Raw genomic sequence first — 17,150 nt, 5'->3', positions numbered from 1 at the left:
GTATGCAATATATTCCTCCCGGGACATCCTGCCTTGCCTTATGGAATTGCCATTCAGTGGGCTGGTTATGATAGCAGTGAAAACAGGTATTGACTCAAATTCTTCCACCATTTACTAGGGTTTCTCATTTTTTCTGTATAGCTGGGAGCCAGAAAGTGGTCTTGTGGGGTGTGAGCGCCTTGTTGCTGGCTTCTGGAAGCACCTCAGCATCCCCAATCCATATTGCTGTAAGGTGGGGACAGAGTTGAAGGCATTACCTCCATGGATCAGTTGAGTGTGAGATATGTTCATGACCCATTACTTCAACTGTCATTTGTTCTAGAGAAAGAGAAGGAGCTGTTTGCCCAAAGTATGCAGGAAGAAAATGTCAAAAATGACACCCTTTTGGAAAAGGTGATGCCTATTGTTTCAGTGAATTAAAATGCCCTGAAGAGCAACTGATATTGAAAATTTCTTGTAGAGGTCAGAAAATACCAAACCAATTGTGATTCCAAAATCACAACTAAGTGTCCCATTGCCACAAAGACAAAAAAGAAAGGTAGAGAACTTCAACACCCTCTAGACATAAACAATATTGGTTAATTCACTCTGAAGAAAATGTTTCAAGATGAGCCTGAGGATAGCACCTCTCCACTATCAACTGTGGTTGTCAATAGAAGAAAAAATGTGAGTTAAATTGGAATACTTTTTCTTACCTTGAATTGGAATTTACAAAATGGAAAAAACAACAGGATGAACAGGCCTTGACTAAGACTACTGAAGCTGAATGTTTGTTTGAAGGAGCTCCAAACAAGGAGGTATGTGAAGCTTGGATTGTCTGCTGATTCAATCACTCATAGTGAGAAAAGTTTGAAGACATGTCCTCACCATCCTCCTCAAGCTCTCTTTTTCATGGCTCACCAGAAAGATTGTTACCAGAAAAGCATGATCACATGGCTGTGGATGACCCACCAACATCAACCTCTCCAAAGGCTCCCTTTGTTCAGGCTATCATCTCTGACAGAGTTCCCAGACTTCCTGTTCAAAAAAAGCATCCTTCCACAATGTTTTTATCATCATCAAGGTTAAATGAACTACCAAGCCATCACTCTCCTTCCACTCACATGGCCTCTGGGCTCTCAACAAAACAAATTCTTAGCCAGGGTGCTTTGGTGCCCACCCTCATAAAAAATATAGTCTCAAGCAGCCCACAAAAGTGCTCATGGGCTGGTCCACTTGAACTGAGGCATCATACTGGGGCTACCCAATCTCGAACAATGCAATTCATCTGCAATATTGGTCTTTTCAAAAAAACTACACCCAAATTCAAGAGGCTAGAAATGGCAAACATTCTATCAGAACTGAAGAAGGTTCAGTTGATGAGCTTTCATGATGTAGAAGATTTCTACATTATCTCTCAAAGCTGCAAACCTCCTTGCCAGTTTGGCCAGTTTGGCCCTCGTACTCCAAGAGATGCAGCCTTGTTCTCTCTGGTCATAAAGATGATGACAAGAGCAAGAAAGGTCAGCTCTATCATCTAAAGGCTAATATTGGAAAGTCTAATGACCATATCTTATTTCTCTAAGGTTGCTTTGCTACCTCTAACATCTCATGGCCACCTGATTGGGCATATCATTTTTCTTCCTGAGGCTTTACAAGCCAACATTCACAATTTTCTTCAAGTCCCTTCAAATTTCAATGGAGTTACTGGTGAAAGTTTGACTGCAGCCATTATTCTGTGGACACTTCAACACCGTACCCCTTATCTCAGCCCTTTCAAAAAATTCCCCCAAAGGCTGATCACTGACGTCCCCAAAATCAAACACCAAGAAAATTTTCTTCAAGCCAGAAAAAAACTTATTCTTGCCATCCAAATGCTGGGGTTCCCTCATAAACTCTATGAGTTCTTTCATGATACAGTGAAAGATAGAACCTTTTCTATCTGGTGGAAGACTCTCAATGACAGTGAAGCTAGTGCTCTGGAGACTTCAAGGCTCCAGGACATCCTGGAGACCACATATGCAAGGCATGTTGGGTATGAAAAAAATGCCCGAGTCATATTTGTGCATGTTTCAAGCCTTGAAACTATTCACATGATTCCCAAGCTTGTCAACAGAAGGCAGGGATATCCACGCAGGGTACAGTTCTATACCTATGGAACTTCTGAAGCCATACCAAAAGTTCTCTGGGGAATTCGAGAAATTTATCCATGTGGTATGATGGATTTTTATCTTGCTTGCTCTATCACTAAAATATTTTCTTCCCCAGGAGGAGTTGTTACATTTACTCCCTGTGCTTTCCTCAAAAATCCACTTCAAGTGATGGACACCTTGAGAAAAATTCACAAGCACCCATTGTGGATTTCTTATATTCTTCCGCAGGCTCTTGGCATGCTAGCAAAATTGTCTTGTATGGTTGGAGATGGAGATCCCCTAATTTTGAAAAAATATGATGAGTAAGTTTTTTGAAATCTTCATCTCCCAAAAAAAAAAAAACTGAGCTGTAAACACCTAGTCTACATTTCCCTTACACCTGGGTTTTGAAGGCCATTGAGGAGGGAGTGGTTGCTCTCTTGACCAGCCCCCAAAAGGTCAATGATGGCTGGATCCAGGATTTTTTCAAGCTACAACCACCCTCAGCTCGAGATGCCCTTGAAATTGCTATTGGGGGTCTTGAAGCAAAATTCAAAAATGCACCAGTATTCCAGTGGAATGGGCTTATTGAGAAAGCAATTGAGTCCGACCTCAAGGAAATGCAAAAAGAATTGGGTATAATGATGGAGTACAGGAGGTATGTTATCATCACTAGTGATGAAGATCATAAGCTGCGTCAATCTGAGATTGGGGTAAGTTGTGCCTTTCCACTCTGAATAAATAACTGACAAATTTTGTTACTCATCTAGGTGGAATGGGTCAACATTTCAAAGTTCAAGTTCGAGGACGACTTTTACTTGAAATAACATGTGTTTCATTGAAAAGAGAGAGAGAGATCATTTTTGTGAACTGGACAGTACAAATATGCATACAATAAAGCAATTTTTGACAATCTATCAACGGAAGAAGACATCTGATGTGTTAAAGCTGTATGCCTGAGCTGCTATTAAAAGCAGACCTCCTCAAAGATCAGAGTCCAAGGCGTCTGGTCAGGGCGATGTTAAGGTGACGGCAGTCCTCCGCGGAGGACAAGAGATTGCTTAGGTTCTGGCTAGCTCCGAGTCGCCCAGCATTAACAATGAGGTGATTGCGGAGTTTTCAATACGGTGGGTATTTCTAAACGGGAGGGAGAATGTCCGAGGGCGTGATACTAGTTCTCGTCGAGGTCTAGTGGCTGTTGCATCATATGGCAGAAGCCAACTGGGAATAAACCGGTTAACTCGTTGCAATCAAGATGTTGTGGCCAAATTTCCGCAGTGGCCGTACCAAGCCTGACGTAGTATACTTAGTCGTATTTCCATCGACTTATTCCACACTAGAAAAGCCCCGGAATGCTGGAAGTTCCACGCCAGAGTTGTCTCCTCACAGTGTTTTCTTAGCAGCCGAGGGGCTTGCTCTTCATTGCCTTCGAGTTCTGTGTGGCCCAACGTCCAACTAATGAAGGTTCGAGGTTCGGGTGCTCATAGACGATCATGATGTGATCTACAAGAAGACTATAGCCAGTGAAGGATTGGGCTTTCAAAAGGCGATGCTGTGAGCGGAGGGAGGTAACCGCTGCGTGAATGACTTATCCTGGAACTGGAAAGGACTGCGGGTCGGCTCACCTCTGCAATTTGGTACTAAAAAGGCTCCCCAAAGGTGGACGGCTCAGCCACTCTTGGGCCTTGATCTGGCGGTGGCATGAGGGCCTTGAGATGTTCACATTTCCGAAACGGCTATCCCGTGCGGTCTCATCAAATCTGTGGGTACAGTTTTGTAGAAAAGGTTAGCTCTGTGTAAAGTTGAAAGGTGTTTTAGACGAACTTGAATTGGGGATCGAGTTGAAGACTTGCCTCTACTTCTATATGGTCTGGTGCGACGCCATACCTCACGAGTCCGTGAGGTGAGGGGACTTGCGTTGAAATGAGGCAAGAGTCTGAGAAGGCGAGAAGCGATCGATGTAGAAAGCAGAAGGCCCTCCGCCAATGATGGCCAACTTTACATAAATAAATGTGCCAGCCATGTTGCAAGCCACAAAATGACGAAGTCAACAAAAACCTTCGTTTGTATAGGTAAAAGTACAATACACTCAGATAAATACTTGGAGAGGATGTCTATCATAAACATTTTTTCCTTCGCTGAGTTCGCTCAAATCAGGGTAGAAGGGAACCAGGGCATCCTCCGCGCCAAGGTACAGCGCATTGTAAGTACGCCAGTAAACCTCGCGAACCTTTCGGGCCGGATGGAACAAACCCTGCAGCACGTAACTCAACAACACGCCCGGTCCCAGCGTCACCCGCATAGCCTCAATCGCGTCCATCACTGCTCCAATAACGTGAGGGGATGTCTCGAAGCAGTTGGGCCACACAAGGTTCATGAGATGGAGCATCGAGTCCTCGCAACCGAGACCTGCAACTCCTAGAGCAAGATGCTTCACGATGGTGCTAGCCGTCTGTCTGTGGACAAGGTCTCTGTCGGTGAGAGCATCCTCAAGCATTGTGACCACGGAGTCACAATAATACGCCGATTGTGGACCAACGTATTCGAAAACGAAGGAGAGGGCTTTGAGACAACCTGTTCGCACGTTTAGCTCTGCAGTTCGGTATTCATTCAGAATCGCTGGAATGCATGTGAACGGTCCACAAGTTTCAGCCACGATGGCAATAGCCACCGTACTGCATACTCGACTTTGTCGTTCCTGCACACGAAGGTTCGTCAACAGCACGGAGAGCACATCTTGGGGTCCCAAACTTTTCGCGATGTAGCCAAAGGAGTTGACAGCAGCCCTACGGATGCCTTTTTTGTGTGCCTTCAGAAGATCTAAAAGCTCGAAACAGATACGCATCCACTCTCGTGCAGGCACAAATTCGGCACCTCGATCAGCTAAGTGTATGCAATGAGTATCCATGGTTTTGGTAACACTGATAACCAAAAACTCACCAATACGACCAATCAAATTGATAGACGCCTCTTGTACTTTCTCGTGTCGATTACGGAGAATGGGTGTCATTCTCGGTACTAAAAAAAAATCCAACATCAGCTTCAGAGCGCAAGCGGTATAAAAGAAGACTCACAGAGATCCTTAACGGGGGGGTTCATTTGGGTCATTCCAACAACGTTTGCGATGGCACCTTCAGCGGCTATGATACTTCCGAGTGTATCTGGGTATTCTTCTCCCAGCTGTTCAAACAGCACGAGGCCGAGCTTGCTCAACAGCTGATCCTCTCCGCATTGCTTGATTACGACAGCCAAGCGAGTAGTCAGATCGGCTGCTTGTTGCCGAACCTTTGCACTCTTGTTGTTGAGACGCCAGAGAATCGTGGAGACGATTTGAGTCAGGTAAGGCTTGACACGGATGCCCAAAGCGTTTACCACAGTCCCGAAACCATCAAGCATGACCTGATCTTCCGTTGTCTGCTCTTGGAAAGAGTAGATGATGCCATCGACCAGCCTAACCTCCAGCCTCTCGTCGATATCTGAGGCTCCAAGGGTGGCAACAACCTTCGTAATGGTCTCCATTACCATCTTTCGGTAGGGTTCGGCTTCGTCCTTCAATTCATTAACGATCCTCCCAACAATCTCAGCCACACCAGACTTCTGTGCAAGCTCGACAGTGGTTTCCACTACTTGTCTGTAATTCCGCCTGTCTAGAGCCATACGACGGACCCAAAATGCTTTGAAGAAATCGGGAAGTATATCGTTTTTGATGTATTGGGGGGTTACACCTTCAGTGGCGGCGCATTGTTTGACAACCTTCAAGACGATCTTTTTCATCTCCTCGTCAGACGTTTGGAACTCACGAATGAGAATGACTGTGACTTCTTTGGTGTAGTAAGAAGCGTATTCGGGGTCCATAAGGGGAATGATGAAGCCAATAGCCTTCAAGAAGGCTGCAAGACCTTTGCCGCGGTGGAGACGGATGCCCAACCAGAGAGGTTTCAAGACGTTGTCAAAGGATTCGATACCGTAAGGAGCAGCAGCTTCTGCCAACGCGGCTAACCCGAGAGCTGTCATAGTCCTGACTTTTTGCTGCTCGTCAGATAGACCATGCGCAATGCAGTCCACCAAGTTCCGAAGATGGGGTAATACCGCGCAGCCCATCATGATCGCAATTTGTTGAACAATTCGGATACCAGTGTGCCTAGCTTGCCATGACTTTTTAGAACGGCAGACGGCTTTGAGGAAAGGAAGGAGAGATGGGATGCCCAAGGCGGAAGCGACAACGGAGAATGCGCGAGCAGTCGTGTTGCGTACGTACTCGTCGGCGTGATCGATATCGGGGCGCATTGTCGATATCATGTGGGCAAGACCAGCAGCCTTGGAAAGGTTGGAAATGATCTCGCGGCCTTCTACACGGGCATAATAGTCTTCGTCAATGAGGAGGGGCTCGATGACAACGAGGATCTTGTGAACATATGGTCGAACGAGGTCGTCCAGTTTGTATAATACGCGATCAATAACCTTGACGAGAAGATGTCGCTCTTGATCTTCGAGAGTGCGCTCCATTAATAGAGGAAGAATTTTATCGAAAAGGGGGCCGGCGCCAAATTCACGAGCTTTGTCCGTGATCTGACGAAGTGCTGTTTTACGGACTGGGGGAGTACCGTTCTTTATTTTCAAAAGAAGTCGCATAATCTTCCGCTCCTTCATCTCGTCCACTGACAACTCCGTTTCGTCTTCCTCCTTGAGAATTTTGGCAAAGTATTGGGCGTCCTCAGCCTTGAAGAAGGCCAGGTTACCGACCCCAGGAATCTCTGTAGGGAGTTCTGGAGCGAGACCGGCGGCGGCAGCCGCAGCAGCTGCGTCAGAACCTTCTTGGATCTGGAAACCTCCCACCTCGGTTATGGGAGTCGCCATGAATTTTCGGGGAGCGACCATGGGGGCATAACCTGGAGGTGGAGTGACGATGGCATAGCCGCTCGTAGGTAAAACGGCATCGAGTTCCTCGTCAGTCAGGTAACGATTGTGTTTGTCTTCCTGCATAAACCCTGGAGCGTTCATGATAATGGGGGTCATAGGTACGTCCACATTTGAAGCGACAGGTGTCTGATCCCAACGAGACCGTTTGGGGGTCTCACCAACGGCGGCTTCAGCAGGGGTCGCATCCCACCGTGACCGTCGTTTCTTGGGCGCAGATGCCTCCAAAGCTTCCTTCGACCATTCACCTGTGTCCCGCTGGTTTGGGTCTGCGTTCTCGTCCGAGGGTTCAGAAACATCCCATCTGCGCTTTCGTTTCATTCCTGCATCCTTATTTGCCAGCTCCTTCGCAGCGGCAAGCTCTCGTGAGACAGCTTCAATCTCGGCGGCAGGGGGAGTTTTGTCCAAGTCCATCTTCATTTTCTCGTCCTCCCTATCCTTCCTCTTCTTCTCTTCAATCGCCTTCTTTACCCTCAACTCCTCTTGCTCCAACCGAGAAAGCCTCATAGCATCTTTGTAACCACCCTCGACCTCCTTCCCCTCCTCATTCTGCTGGAAGGCATCCGCGCTATCAACAGCTACGCGGGCGAAACGACGGTTATGATAATCCGACTGTCGAGCAGCAATTTGTCGCTTGGAGGCTGTTTCTGCGAAAGGATCAACATCTTCTTCTTCAGCAAGGTCCGCAAACTCTTGAAGAATTTCCTTCGGAGCTGTGTACGAGTCTATCAATCTGGGTGACCCGGGGGGAGACATTATACCTCGATTCGAGAGAGGGAAGTGAGGAGTTAGTTGGCAAGGAAGGTGTTTGGTCGAAAGACGTGACTGGAATCACAATGACAAAGCCTAACAAAATAATCCCACGCCACACTTGACTATAAAGAGCAAAACTTTTTTAATTTTCTTCACCGTGCAACATGCCTGGTAAGTTCACATCTTGTTCACATATCTTCTCACTTCACGATGATTTCGTTGCCGCCCCAGTCGTAGCACAACGCTTTGACGATTGGTTGAGCACATGCCAAACAGTTGCACCTCTGATTTTTTTCTCCTGGATTTCTTTCTATCATCTGAGCTGACTTTACCCTTCCTCTAGGACATTCATCACCACCTCCTTGATCTATTGTTTCGCTTCGCGGTTAGAGATTTAAAAATTTTATGATTGTGAGTTTCTGGCTCTTTTTTTTCTTAAGATGATGCGAACACACACCAACGTCCAAAGCCGCGTGACGGCGATGGGGAAACCAATACAAAAAATACTAAGAACAGCCAGCTGATCTTTTCCGGTTCTTCTCACCAGCTTGTTACAATTGCTAACGCACCCTTCTTCTGCTAGGTCCTTGCGAGTATGTCTTCGACAATCTTGCTAACCAACTCTTACCAGATTCCCGCGCAACTACCCATAGTCATTATGTGAGGCTCTTTTCGTCATCTCTATACACCACCACCTTCCTGCCTCATCTCAATGATGATAAACGACCACATTCGCAGTTTCCACTCTAGCGCCCTCCTTTGGAGTACTCCCCCAATGCGGAACGTCTATATTCCACCTCCTCGTGCTGAACCCAAAAGGCATTGAGGAGTTCTTGGCCGCCATTCGTGGTGTGCGCTGGGCGGGATGCGGGGGTCGGCCCGATGCGAGTTGAAACGACCTTCCTTTGGATGTCTGATCTTTTTTGGGGCTTTTGGCAATGTTTTGTTGATTATCCTTACTAACATCTTGTTATTCTCCAGGTTCTTCGTACGTTTCAGAGGGCTCTCTTTATAAATTTGTTACCTCTTAATTATAATGAATTCATTGTCAAGACCTTCGCTGTGTGATGATTCAGCTCTGTCTGAAGTGGACCATGTGCATGCGCAGAGTTGAACTGCCTTGCTCCTGGCAGCTTCATAATACAGTATAATTGTTATCTATCACTATTGTCAGTGAGGCTCGGGAAGAAAAGAAAAAGAAAAACAATCGTTCGGTAGACCGAGAGGTACGTATATTTACACGACAGCTAAGAGAGCGAGAGACGGGAAATGTTCGCCAAAGAACAGCTCATAAATAACAGTTATCTGCTATCGCGTTCGTCCATAACCATGCCTGCTAGAAGGGACGTCATAAAGATGGGATGGTGAAAATGAAAAATAAATCATGACAAAAATCATATAGTCATTATAAAAGTGCGCAATCGTTACCACCACGATTTTGACCATTTCCCCGGAGAGTCTAGATATCCAGCGCCAGGACTATCATAGAGAAGAGACCCAGTTCCCTTTCCGAATATTCCAGCTGGACTGTCGTCATACGCGTTCATGCGGTTGAGCTCGTCATCTAATGCCGTCCTCGGATCGTGAGGATCAAGGATGGAACGCGAGCCAGGTGTGCGGAAGCCGAACGGGGTACGGAAAGGTGAGTCGTCGAGAACGCTGGAGAACATCAATCTTTTCGGCGTCACAGGCGCCGCGCCGTTCGTGCCCGTTTGCTTTCGGGGGGTGCGCATAGGATCAGCCTCGTCTTCTACACGAGCCTCTTCTTTGCCCGCATTGCTGGGACCAGCACCATATGATATGGTAGGTGGTGGGTCGAGATTCGATTTGTAATGAGCCAAGCTTGCGGAAGGGCTCATATGCAATCCCTTGTGCGAAATAGGGGTCCGCATGGAAGAAATCTGAAGCCGAGTGCGAGGTGGAGTGGAGGGTATCATAGAGGTGGACGGAGGGGGCGTCGTTGGGCGCCCTATATCACTCGAAATGAGTTGTGTTCCCATCTTCAACGGTTGGGAAGGACTAGTTCTCCGATTCAAGGTAGGAGACGCAGCGAGTAGGATCTTCTGCTTGGAAAAATTGTGAGAAATGTGAAAAGTTACATGGAATAAGAAAATCACCTTGGACTTTCGATTCGCTTGCTTTCCTTCGCCCTTCTTCCGTAACGGAGAGTTAGTGTCTTCACCATCGGACATAACGTTGAAGTCCAGAAGCTCTATTCCCGGTTGCAAGAGGCCTCCTTCTTTTGGCGATTCTCCCCAAAACTGTACAGGTCCCAACAAGGAAGCGTTGAAGATGTCATCCTCGTCCCCTGGGACAGAAGCGGACGAAATCATATCCAAATCATCATCCAATCTTGAGATAGTTATAGAAGCGTCGATCTTGAACAGATTGCCCGAATGACTACTAGGAATATCCATTTCTACATCACTCGTAGGCAGTGATGATGGAGGGGTCAATGAGCTACGGTTTGGTGTAAGCCCTGGAACAGATATGGCTGACGAAGCAGACGATATTGAGGAAGAGGGAGGAGGGTCGGACCGTGAATCCGTTTCAACGCATTCTGGCGAGGATCGAGTAACGGACTCCTCTTTCATGGAGAACGGTCCCGATGGGGGATTTGAGGCTGAAGACGAAGGAATGACATTTGAGACCACCCTATTAAACGCAGCAGCAGCTGGCAGGGGTGGAAATATAATCTCGGCAGGCAGTGTCTGGTGTTGGGATAGACAAGTCTCATAGTAGGATTGATGGTGAGGTGTGGGCCGCATTGGTGGAAAGTAAGGATGGGTTATGAGCGGGGCCATCATGGTGCTTGAGGCGAATTGGTCTTTCTTCGCCCGTTTCGTCTTTCTGGTCTCCGTATCGTCGTCCTGATCCGCACGCTTCCGGGATTTGGCTTTAGGCTTTGCGCTACCCGCTTGTTTCTCCTTTGCATCAATTCCATTGATGATATCTTTGCAGAGTTGTTTTCTAAAGCCTCCGCCTTTAAAACACTCAAGATCTTCGTCCCAAATCGCCCACAAGGTCCTACCAACTGCCCTTTCTCGGGGAACTTTTCGGAAGCATATGGTCGTACTCAGAACATGCCGAATGCTGTTCATCCACGTCGTTTCACCACGTTTATAATACGGATGCACGATGGTGATCCAGTCATAAATCTCTTGAAGCGTAAGACGATGTCCCGGGGAGGAGAGAATTGCCTGACCAACTAGAGCTGCATAAGAGAGGTCTGGCTTGTTCGGGGAGTACGGCCCTGGAGGGAGCTTATAAGGAAGATTATCGTACTGGTCCTCAGAAGGCAATGGTTCCATCAGACCAGGAGAGGAAACTAGATTGACGACTCTGCGCGAAGGAGATGTAAGTGGCGAAGAAGGAGCCGGGGGTGAAGAGGGGGGAAGAGGAGATCTGGCCGCCTTGCGCGAAAGTGCTTGTGTGCGGTGCGGTTGCGGAGTGAGGGGAAGGGTAGATGAACTCGCTTGAGCGCTCCTGTGTGGCACGGGAAGGTGAGGGTAAGCCATATACGGGTATCCATAGTATGCTGGCTGGGTCTGAAAGACCACAGGGCGAGTTGGAGTGGGTGTCTCAGTTTTACAAGCGACCTCCTTCAATGGACGTCAGAGTGTCTCAAAGGGTATGATACCGATCGTTACCTTTGAGGGCTGTGAATGGCTAGTGGCAATGGTATGATCACGGTAGTATTTGTTCTTCTGGGGTGTTACTGGCGGAGGGTCGACCACCTAGCAATTATGATGAGATCAGTGGTATCAGACACGCGTCGAACGCGTCGGCTTACCTTTTCCTGAGAGGCAGAATCATCGCCAGGAATAGGCCCACGGCGGTCGTCGCGTGATTGCATAAAGGTATCCAGGTTGAGGCCAGATTGAGACGCGTTACTAGGTGAGGGGGAAGGTGGGTGTGGCATGGCACCTCTGCTCGACAAGTCGCGTTCTTTTTCCCTCCGGCTTTTCTTTTCTCTTCGACTCTGACGCCTCTGCCTTGCTATGACCATCTCCATGTTGTCGAAGTGGCGGTGGGGGAGGCCGCCTTCGTGAGGTTCAGATTTGATGGGGGTAGCTGGTGGGGTAGCGTCTCGCAAGGAACTGGTGCTTCCACGGGACAATGAGCGCGACAAAGCGCTACTTGAGGTCGTGGATCTTGAGTTTGGGCGTAAATCTGAGCTTGACCTTGATCTGCGACCGCTTTCGCCTTCGGTGACGCGTGAAGCCAGGGCATTATCGGCGGTAAGGAACTGACGCATCTGGTCACTGCGCTTGTTCAAGTCTTCGCGAGTTATTCCAAGGGTGTGAAGGAGCTGAGATATGGGAGAGACTTGTGGGTCTGCCATGGCGAGGGCAAGGTTCAGAGTGAAGAGGGCGATGAGGAAAGTCGTAGTACAAGGGGGGGAATTTTGAAATGAGTGTAAACACCGCTACGTGAAAATAGGTATCTCAACAGGCAGGCTTGAGGCAGCCGTGAAAAAGAGAGGATAAAGAGGAACAAGGGAGACTCTGAACGCTGAGCGTGGCAGAATTGAAAAGTAACGGCGGCGTAGAACTGGCGTAAAGCTCAGATCCCAGATTTGGGCGGCAAATTGTCCATCACGAAACAATGAATAACAATGGCATCAATATATCGTACACATACACTACAAGAAATTAAGGCGAAAAATCTAATAAACCTACGTTAGACACCCTCGTCGGTCGTCCCGGAAATGATACGCACCATCTTCGTCAAGAAGTGTCCCTTCGTCCAAGCATGCTTGCACGTACTCCGATATAATCAGACGTCGTCTTCGTGGCCTTGTAAAATGTCAGCTCCCTCGCAATGCACTCGACAGCCTCTTACTTCGATGTGCGCTTCATGAGCTCCAAGCGCCGACTGTCGTCCCTCTTGTCGATAATAATATGAGTCAGCTTGGGTTCGTCGAGGTCGACAATCTTTCCCCCGTTATCGGCGATCACTTTTGAGAGGTCGACAAAGCTGGGCGGTGCACAATCAGTCACTGGCTCAATGCACACACGGAGGACCACAACATGCCTTTGCTTGATATCCTTTTCGTATCTGGTTTTCACGATCATCTGGTTTCGCTGAGCGTTTTCTGGAGAGTCGAGGTAGAAGCATCTTTCGAAAATTCATCATCACCCATCGTCACACCGGTATTAAATATGGACTCACAGATGCTTGAAGATAAGATCTTGGTCGTATTCCATTGCGGCCTCCGTTTCTCCCATCTTCACGTCCACACAGTCCTATAACAAATCAACAGATACTCCGACTCAAAGGCGGCGGGACTGACGGTAGACAGTGATTCACTTCCTGTAGCTGCAGAAGCTATGACAGAAGGCTCATCCGCGGATTCCACTTTGAGCCAGTCATCCAGATCCACCTCTTCCGGTTCCAAAACGTCAGCGTTGTCGGAATCGTCGTCAGTTGCGGAATAATCATCCTGTTCCTCCTTGGCCTCCGCATGAAGCTTTTCATTCTTATCATCAATCTTGAGCCAATCTGCCAACGAGGGATCAATGTCATATTCTTGTTCCTCAACTTTTGGAACCATTTCCTCCTCGAGCTTCGCACTCGGGTCTTCTTTGAGCGTGGGTGCTTCGAAGGCCTGGTCTTCGTCCTCCTGCATGTACTCATCCGTCGATGCCCGCTCGTCCGTCGCACGAAAGAAATATCTAAAGCTCTCTGAGAAACTGAGCGTAATGTAACAGCTTTAATGTCGACTAACTTTTTGCGCAAGGGAGCAGGCTCGCCTAGAGCCACTGAATCTGTGATCCAATTTGGCTTTATCACATCGTACACATTTTTGTCGATCAGCAGCTTCAAGTCATACGCTAAGGCGATGTCAGCACTCAAGGTAACGTTGAGTGATAGCTCAACACAGACGAATGGTATTGCCCTCATATACAATGAACAATTCTGGTTGATTATTGGCAACTTGGGCACAGGATCCGCCGTTGGCGTGAATCCTAAAATGCAACTTGTAAGTCGTGAGCGATTACGAGAATGTTTGAGAATAGAATACAATTTCATCAGTTCTTTCCTTTCTTCATCACCCGTTCTGGATTTAGGATCCGCCATAACCACTGGAGTAAGGCGTATAAGCACCTGATAGATGGAGCAGGAAGCAAGGAGCTCGCCAAACTTTAGCCCATCCAGGATATCCGTCTTTACTCGTACTCCCTTCAAATTTGGGCCCTTATATGCTGGGAGGACAGTTGCCTAAACATAGGAATGAAAATTTGATGAAAAAAGGGATATCATTTTATTACTTTTTTCGCTGTTGTTTTGCGTTTCTTGGAGGATACTCTACAAAAGGTGAGTTAGCAGAGAAGTTTCTGGTGGGTTTTTTTATCCAACTCATACCCCGCGTCGCTCTCCATTTTGCGCTTCTTCTCCGACCGCAGGCTTTCGAAAACAGCTAAACTGCGTGTAAATTTTACAAAAAGAAAGGCAAGCTAAAATCACCAACCTGTAGCAGTCATGCAATCCGCAATGCTTAAGTCGTCTCGGATGGATAAGGCACGGGGGAATCGCATGGTAAAGCCCATATGATATTGATCTAGAAAAGAAAATGACATCGTCATTCAGGTCAATGCACATTTTTTCGCACCTGACGGCGTGATCTCAGCAGCTTTGACTTTCAGTATAAATGAACTTGAAATGATGTCAGTGGAAGATGTTCACGGCTCTTAAACTTTCAACGTACTCCTCCGGTTCTAGATAGAGGTCTCCCTTGTCTTCATGAGTCCGCTTGGCAGTCTGAAGGAATTCGGGGGGATGCTTTGGATCCCAGACCTTCCATGGTTTATCTCTCACCCAAACGTAGTCGGCGAAGGACAGCCCAGAACCGATACGAACAAAGGTGCTGTATCTAAAGATGTTCGTCACGCCTTTATCTTGAAGGGTCGTCAAGCTCCTCTTACTTTGGCTCTTCGTCATCCTCGTTTGCTCGGCGGTCATCCAAGACAGCACAGATGAGCGTTGAAACGCCTCCACCACGCTTTCCAGTTCCATAGTTCCCGGCTGAGGGAACGCAGGGGTTAGAAAGATCCCCACGACAAGCTATGACATACCAACAACGAGAACATCAACAGTTTCTCCCATATTATCCTATTCAAAACCTCAAAATCCTTCCGAAAATGATCAGAGAGAAAGGCGCACCATATATTCGGGTTTCACCTAACGGTCCACATCAATAATTAAATTTCAAAGAGAGAAAGGCCAGGTGCACCTTGATCCAATCCATATTCCTTCCATTTAAAACGTACTTGGATAACGGATGTTTGATAACCAAGCCCTCACCGCGGTTACCCATCACTTCGTCCATTCTTTTTCGGATGTCTTTCGCGGTAGTGCCTTTGTAGTCGACCGCATATTCAATTCTTCCGGTGATCTCCTTGAGGCAGTTTCGCATATTCTTCTTTCGAAAAGCTGTCGATTTATGGAGAAGGGATTGACCGTTCAGGTACAAAAGATCAAAAACTTTGACTATTCAAAGGGAACTTAGTATGTAATAGGGAAGTCAAACAAACGAACACTCACAACAAGGGCGCGGGTTGTGCTCTTTCTTAGACTTGTCTACGGAATGATGACCAAAAAGAAAGACGAGAATAGCTCAACTCAACGAACCGAGTGCTGCCGTCTTCAATGTCCCGAACGGTAGATTACGCTCAGACACAGGATCCCAAACTAGCATTTCACCGTCTAAAATTATACTAGAAACCTGTGAGAATATGTATTGAGATTGGAAATAAAGGGCTCACTCGTCCACTCGAGGATCAAAGGCCTTGTCTATAAACGGAGTCAAGCTTCCCGTGCCAACGTGTTTCCCATACAGATATGTGTAATCCTTTCCTTTCCTGAAACTGGTTGAGAGTGATGACCTGAAAATGAAAAATGACAGACCGAGAAAAATATAAATATTCGTTGCCTCTCTTGTGCAGTTGCATCCTCTCTCCGTCGAGTTTCTCCTCTATAAAGAACTCGGAACCACTCATTTCTCGGACAGTTTCTTCGATCTTCTTCGTTGGACGCTTACACAACATTGGCGCGAAAGCATGAAATAACTGGACTGCTTTATCCTGGTCAAGTTGTCGCAAGTCTGAGATGAAGCAATAAAAAGGTAGCCTACTTCCGCGTTGAGCCTGAAGGAAGGATCCCAAAGTTCCCATGCAATCTTTTTGAGATCGGAACAAGTATTGTATAGGTCCTGAGCATCTGGGTGAAACACTGAAAAAATAGTGGTCTCCTTTACAGATATGATCATATCTGCAAAATAGTAAGCGTAAAAATCTAGTACTTTCAAAATGAAAAAGCCGAAGGACCTTTCAATATAATACGAACGATCCAGCGTTGCTCTTGGGCCGTCGAACGGTTGTATATCCGTCGCAAGATACCCGACTGAATGTCTCTGGAGAAACATCAATATATTGGCGCTCTGAAGACTTCAGGTCATACTGTTTGCCCATATTTTTGGCCAGTTCGTCAAGGATGTCATTCAACTCGTCAATAGACAAAGATCCCTCAATAACGGAGGACCGCTTGCTAACGACCTCGTACAGAACAGTCGGAAAATCTCCTGAGGTTTTCTATGTGAAGGTTACTATGAGCCTCAACCGTTGAGACGGAGGTAAAGCGGCGCACTTCTCGTTCAGTTGGTTTCTTCCAGTTCAAAAGACGGATGGCATCAGGATCTCGCATGCCCAAAGGAATCAACTTAATGTAGGTTTTCGCAAGATTTTTCTCTTTCAAGCCATAGACAGCACGTTCTCGGTCTTTCTGGAGGGAACAAATGATGAAGAATAGGAGAACAGTAAATCTAACGAACCTGAGGTAGAATCAAACGCAAGACGGGATAAAGATCGTATCCTTTCTCCTCACGCCAGTGCTATGGACGAAATCATGAGTTTGACTGGCGCTTCATAACAGAATAGCGGTGCACATTGAACCACGTCTCGATTAACTTCCTCCGCCTGTCCTGTTTCCTTTCAACTTGAAGCTTGTCAAAGAGACCAACAAGAACTCCAAAAGGTGCACTTCCAACATTCTGAGGGGGCGCAGGATATGTTTGTGACTCTGCTAAGGGTTCAAGTTTCCGTTCTGGAGAATTCGGGGCGGAAGATGGAGCAGGAGTTGGTTGCATCATCTTTATTTAGTGCTTGCACAGAGAGTAGCTTATGTGCATGCGGAGCGGTTTGGTCACAGCCTCGTGACTCATTGCGGACGCGTTCTTTGCACAGGTTTGGCTTTTGATCTGGTCAGCCACGTCTGTGCAAAAACAGTTTGTCCTCGGTTCTTACTCACCACTATCTTACTTGGATCTTACTCTTATCATGACTGATACCAAATCACCATTCCACAGCA

General features: G+C 47.1%; 6 protein-coding genes across 6 annotated transcripts; 2 read left to right on the top strand and 4 right to left on the bottom strand.

Moving 5' to 3' along the window:
* Window positions 1-857: 857 nt before the first annotated feature.
* On the top strand, window positions 858-2,938 carry LACBIDRAFT_305529 (uncharacterized protein; the record flags this gene model as incomplete). Its single annotated transcript, XM_001875192.1, has 5 exons — window positions 858-1,502; window positions 1,566-2,193; window positions 2,248-2,434; window positions 2,494-2,824; window positions 2,882-2,938. The coding sequence occupies 5 exons, from the start codon at window positions 858-860 to the stop codon at window positions 2,936-2,938; spliced, it is 1,848 nt and encodes a 615-aa protein (XP_001875227.1).
* A 1,213-nt stretch (window positions 2,939-4,151) lies between these two features.
* On the bottom strand, window positions 4,152-7,784 carry LACBIDRAFT_182440 (uncharacterized protein; the record flags this gene model as incomplete). The annotated part of the gene is made up of 4 exons (XM_001874613.1): window positions 4,152-4,994; window positions 5,052-5,129; window positions 5,186-7,580; window positions 7,611-7,784. 4 exons carry the CDS (start codon window positions 7,782-7,784, stop codon window positions 4,201-4,203), a joined length of 3,441 nt encoding a protein of 1,146 aa, XP_001874648.1. The 3' UTR covers window positions 4,152-4,200.
* Window positions 7,785-7,945: 161 nt separating this feature from the next.
* On the top strand, window positions 7,946-8,445 carry LACBIDRAFT_305527 (uncharacterized protein; the record flags this gene model as incomplete). Its single annotated transcript, XM_001875191.1, has 5 exons — window positions 7,946-7,952; window positions 8,013-8,059; window positions 8,125-8,166; window positions 8,222-8,296; window positions 8,365-8,445. 5 exons carry the CDS (start codon window positions 7,946-7,948, stop codon window positions 8,443-8,445), a joined length of 252 nt encoding a protein of 83 aa, XP_001875226.1.
* Window positions 8,446-8,567: 122 nt separating this feature from the next.
* Window positions 8,568-8,767, bottom strand: LACBIDRAFT_305526 (uncharacterized protein; the record flags this gene model as incomplete). Its single annotated transcript, XM_001874612.1, has 1 exon — window positions 8,568-8,767. Exon 1 carries the CDS (start codon window positions 8,745-8,747, stop codon window positions 8,568-8,570), a length of 180 nt encoding a protein of 59 aa, XP_001874647.1. The 5' UTR covers window positions 8,748-8,767.
* A 438-nt stretch (window positions 8,768-9,205) lies between these two features.
* LACBIDRAFT_305525 (uncharacterized protein) lies at window positions 9,206-12,126 on the bottom strand (the record flags this gene model as incomplete). Its single annotated transcript, XM_001874611.1, has 4 exons — window positions 9,206-9,844; window positions 9,899-11,383; window positions 11,432-11,518; window positions 11,575-12,126. 4 exons carry the CDS (start codon window positions 12,124-12,126, stop codon window positions 9,206-9,208), a joined length of 2,763 nt encoding a protein of 920 aa, XP_001874646.1.
* A 333-nt stretch (window positions 12,127-12,459) lies between these two features.
* LACBIDRAFT_305524 (DNA ligase IV) lies at window positions 12,460-16,932 on the bottom strand (the record flags this gene model as incomplete). Its single annotated transcript, XM_001874610.1, has 26 exons — window positions 12,460-12,571; window positions 12,627-12,902; window positions 12,957-13,030; window positions 13,078-13,459; window positions 13,513-13,618; window positions 13,671-13,753; window positions 13,810-14,006; window positions 14,057-14,093; window positions 14,151-14,205; window positions 14,257-14,346; window positions 14,398-14,441; window positions 14,494-14,658; window positions 14,711-14,810; window positions 14,861-14,897; window positions 14,949-14,966; window positions 15,019-15,275; window positions 15,330-15,365; window positions 15,417-15,502; window positions 15,551-15,646; window positions 15,693-15,868; window positions 15,919-16,055; window positions 16,112-16,197; window positions 16,245-16,375; window positions 16,431-16,565; window positions 16,615-16,674; window positions 16,729-16,932. 26 exons carry the CDS (start codon window positions 16,930-16,932, stop codon window positions 12,460-12,462), a joined length of 3,180 nt encoding a protein of 1,059 aa, XP_001874645.1.
* Window positions 16,933-17,150: the final 218 nt, after the last annotated feature.

Source organism: Laccaria bicolor, genomic scaffold, assembly GCF_000143565.1.
Source record: "Laccaria bicolor S238N-H82 LACBIscaffold_2 genomic scaffold, whole genome shotgun sequence".
Classification (NCBI taxonomy): Eukaryota; Fungi; Basidiomycota; class Agaricomycetes; order Agaricales; family Hydnangiaceae; genus Laccaria; species Laccaria bicolor.
Note: the sequence above shows the minus strand (reverse complement) of the source record. Positions and strands in the feature narration are given on the sequence as shown.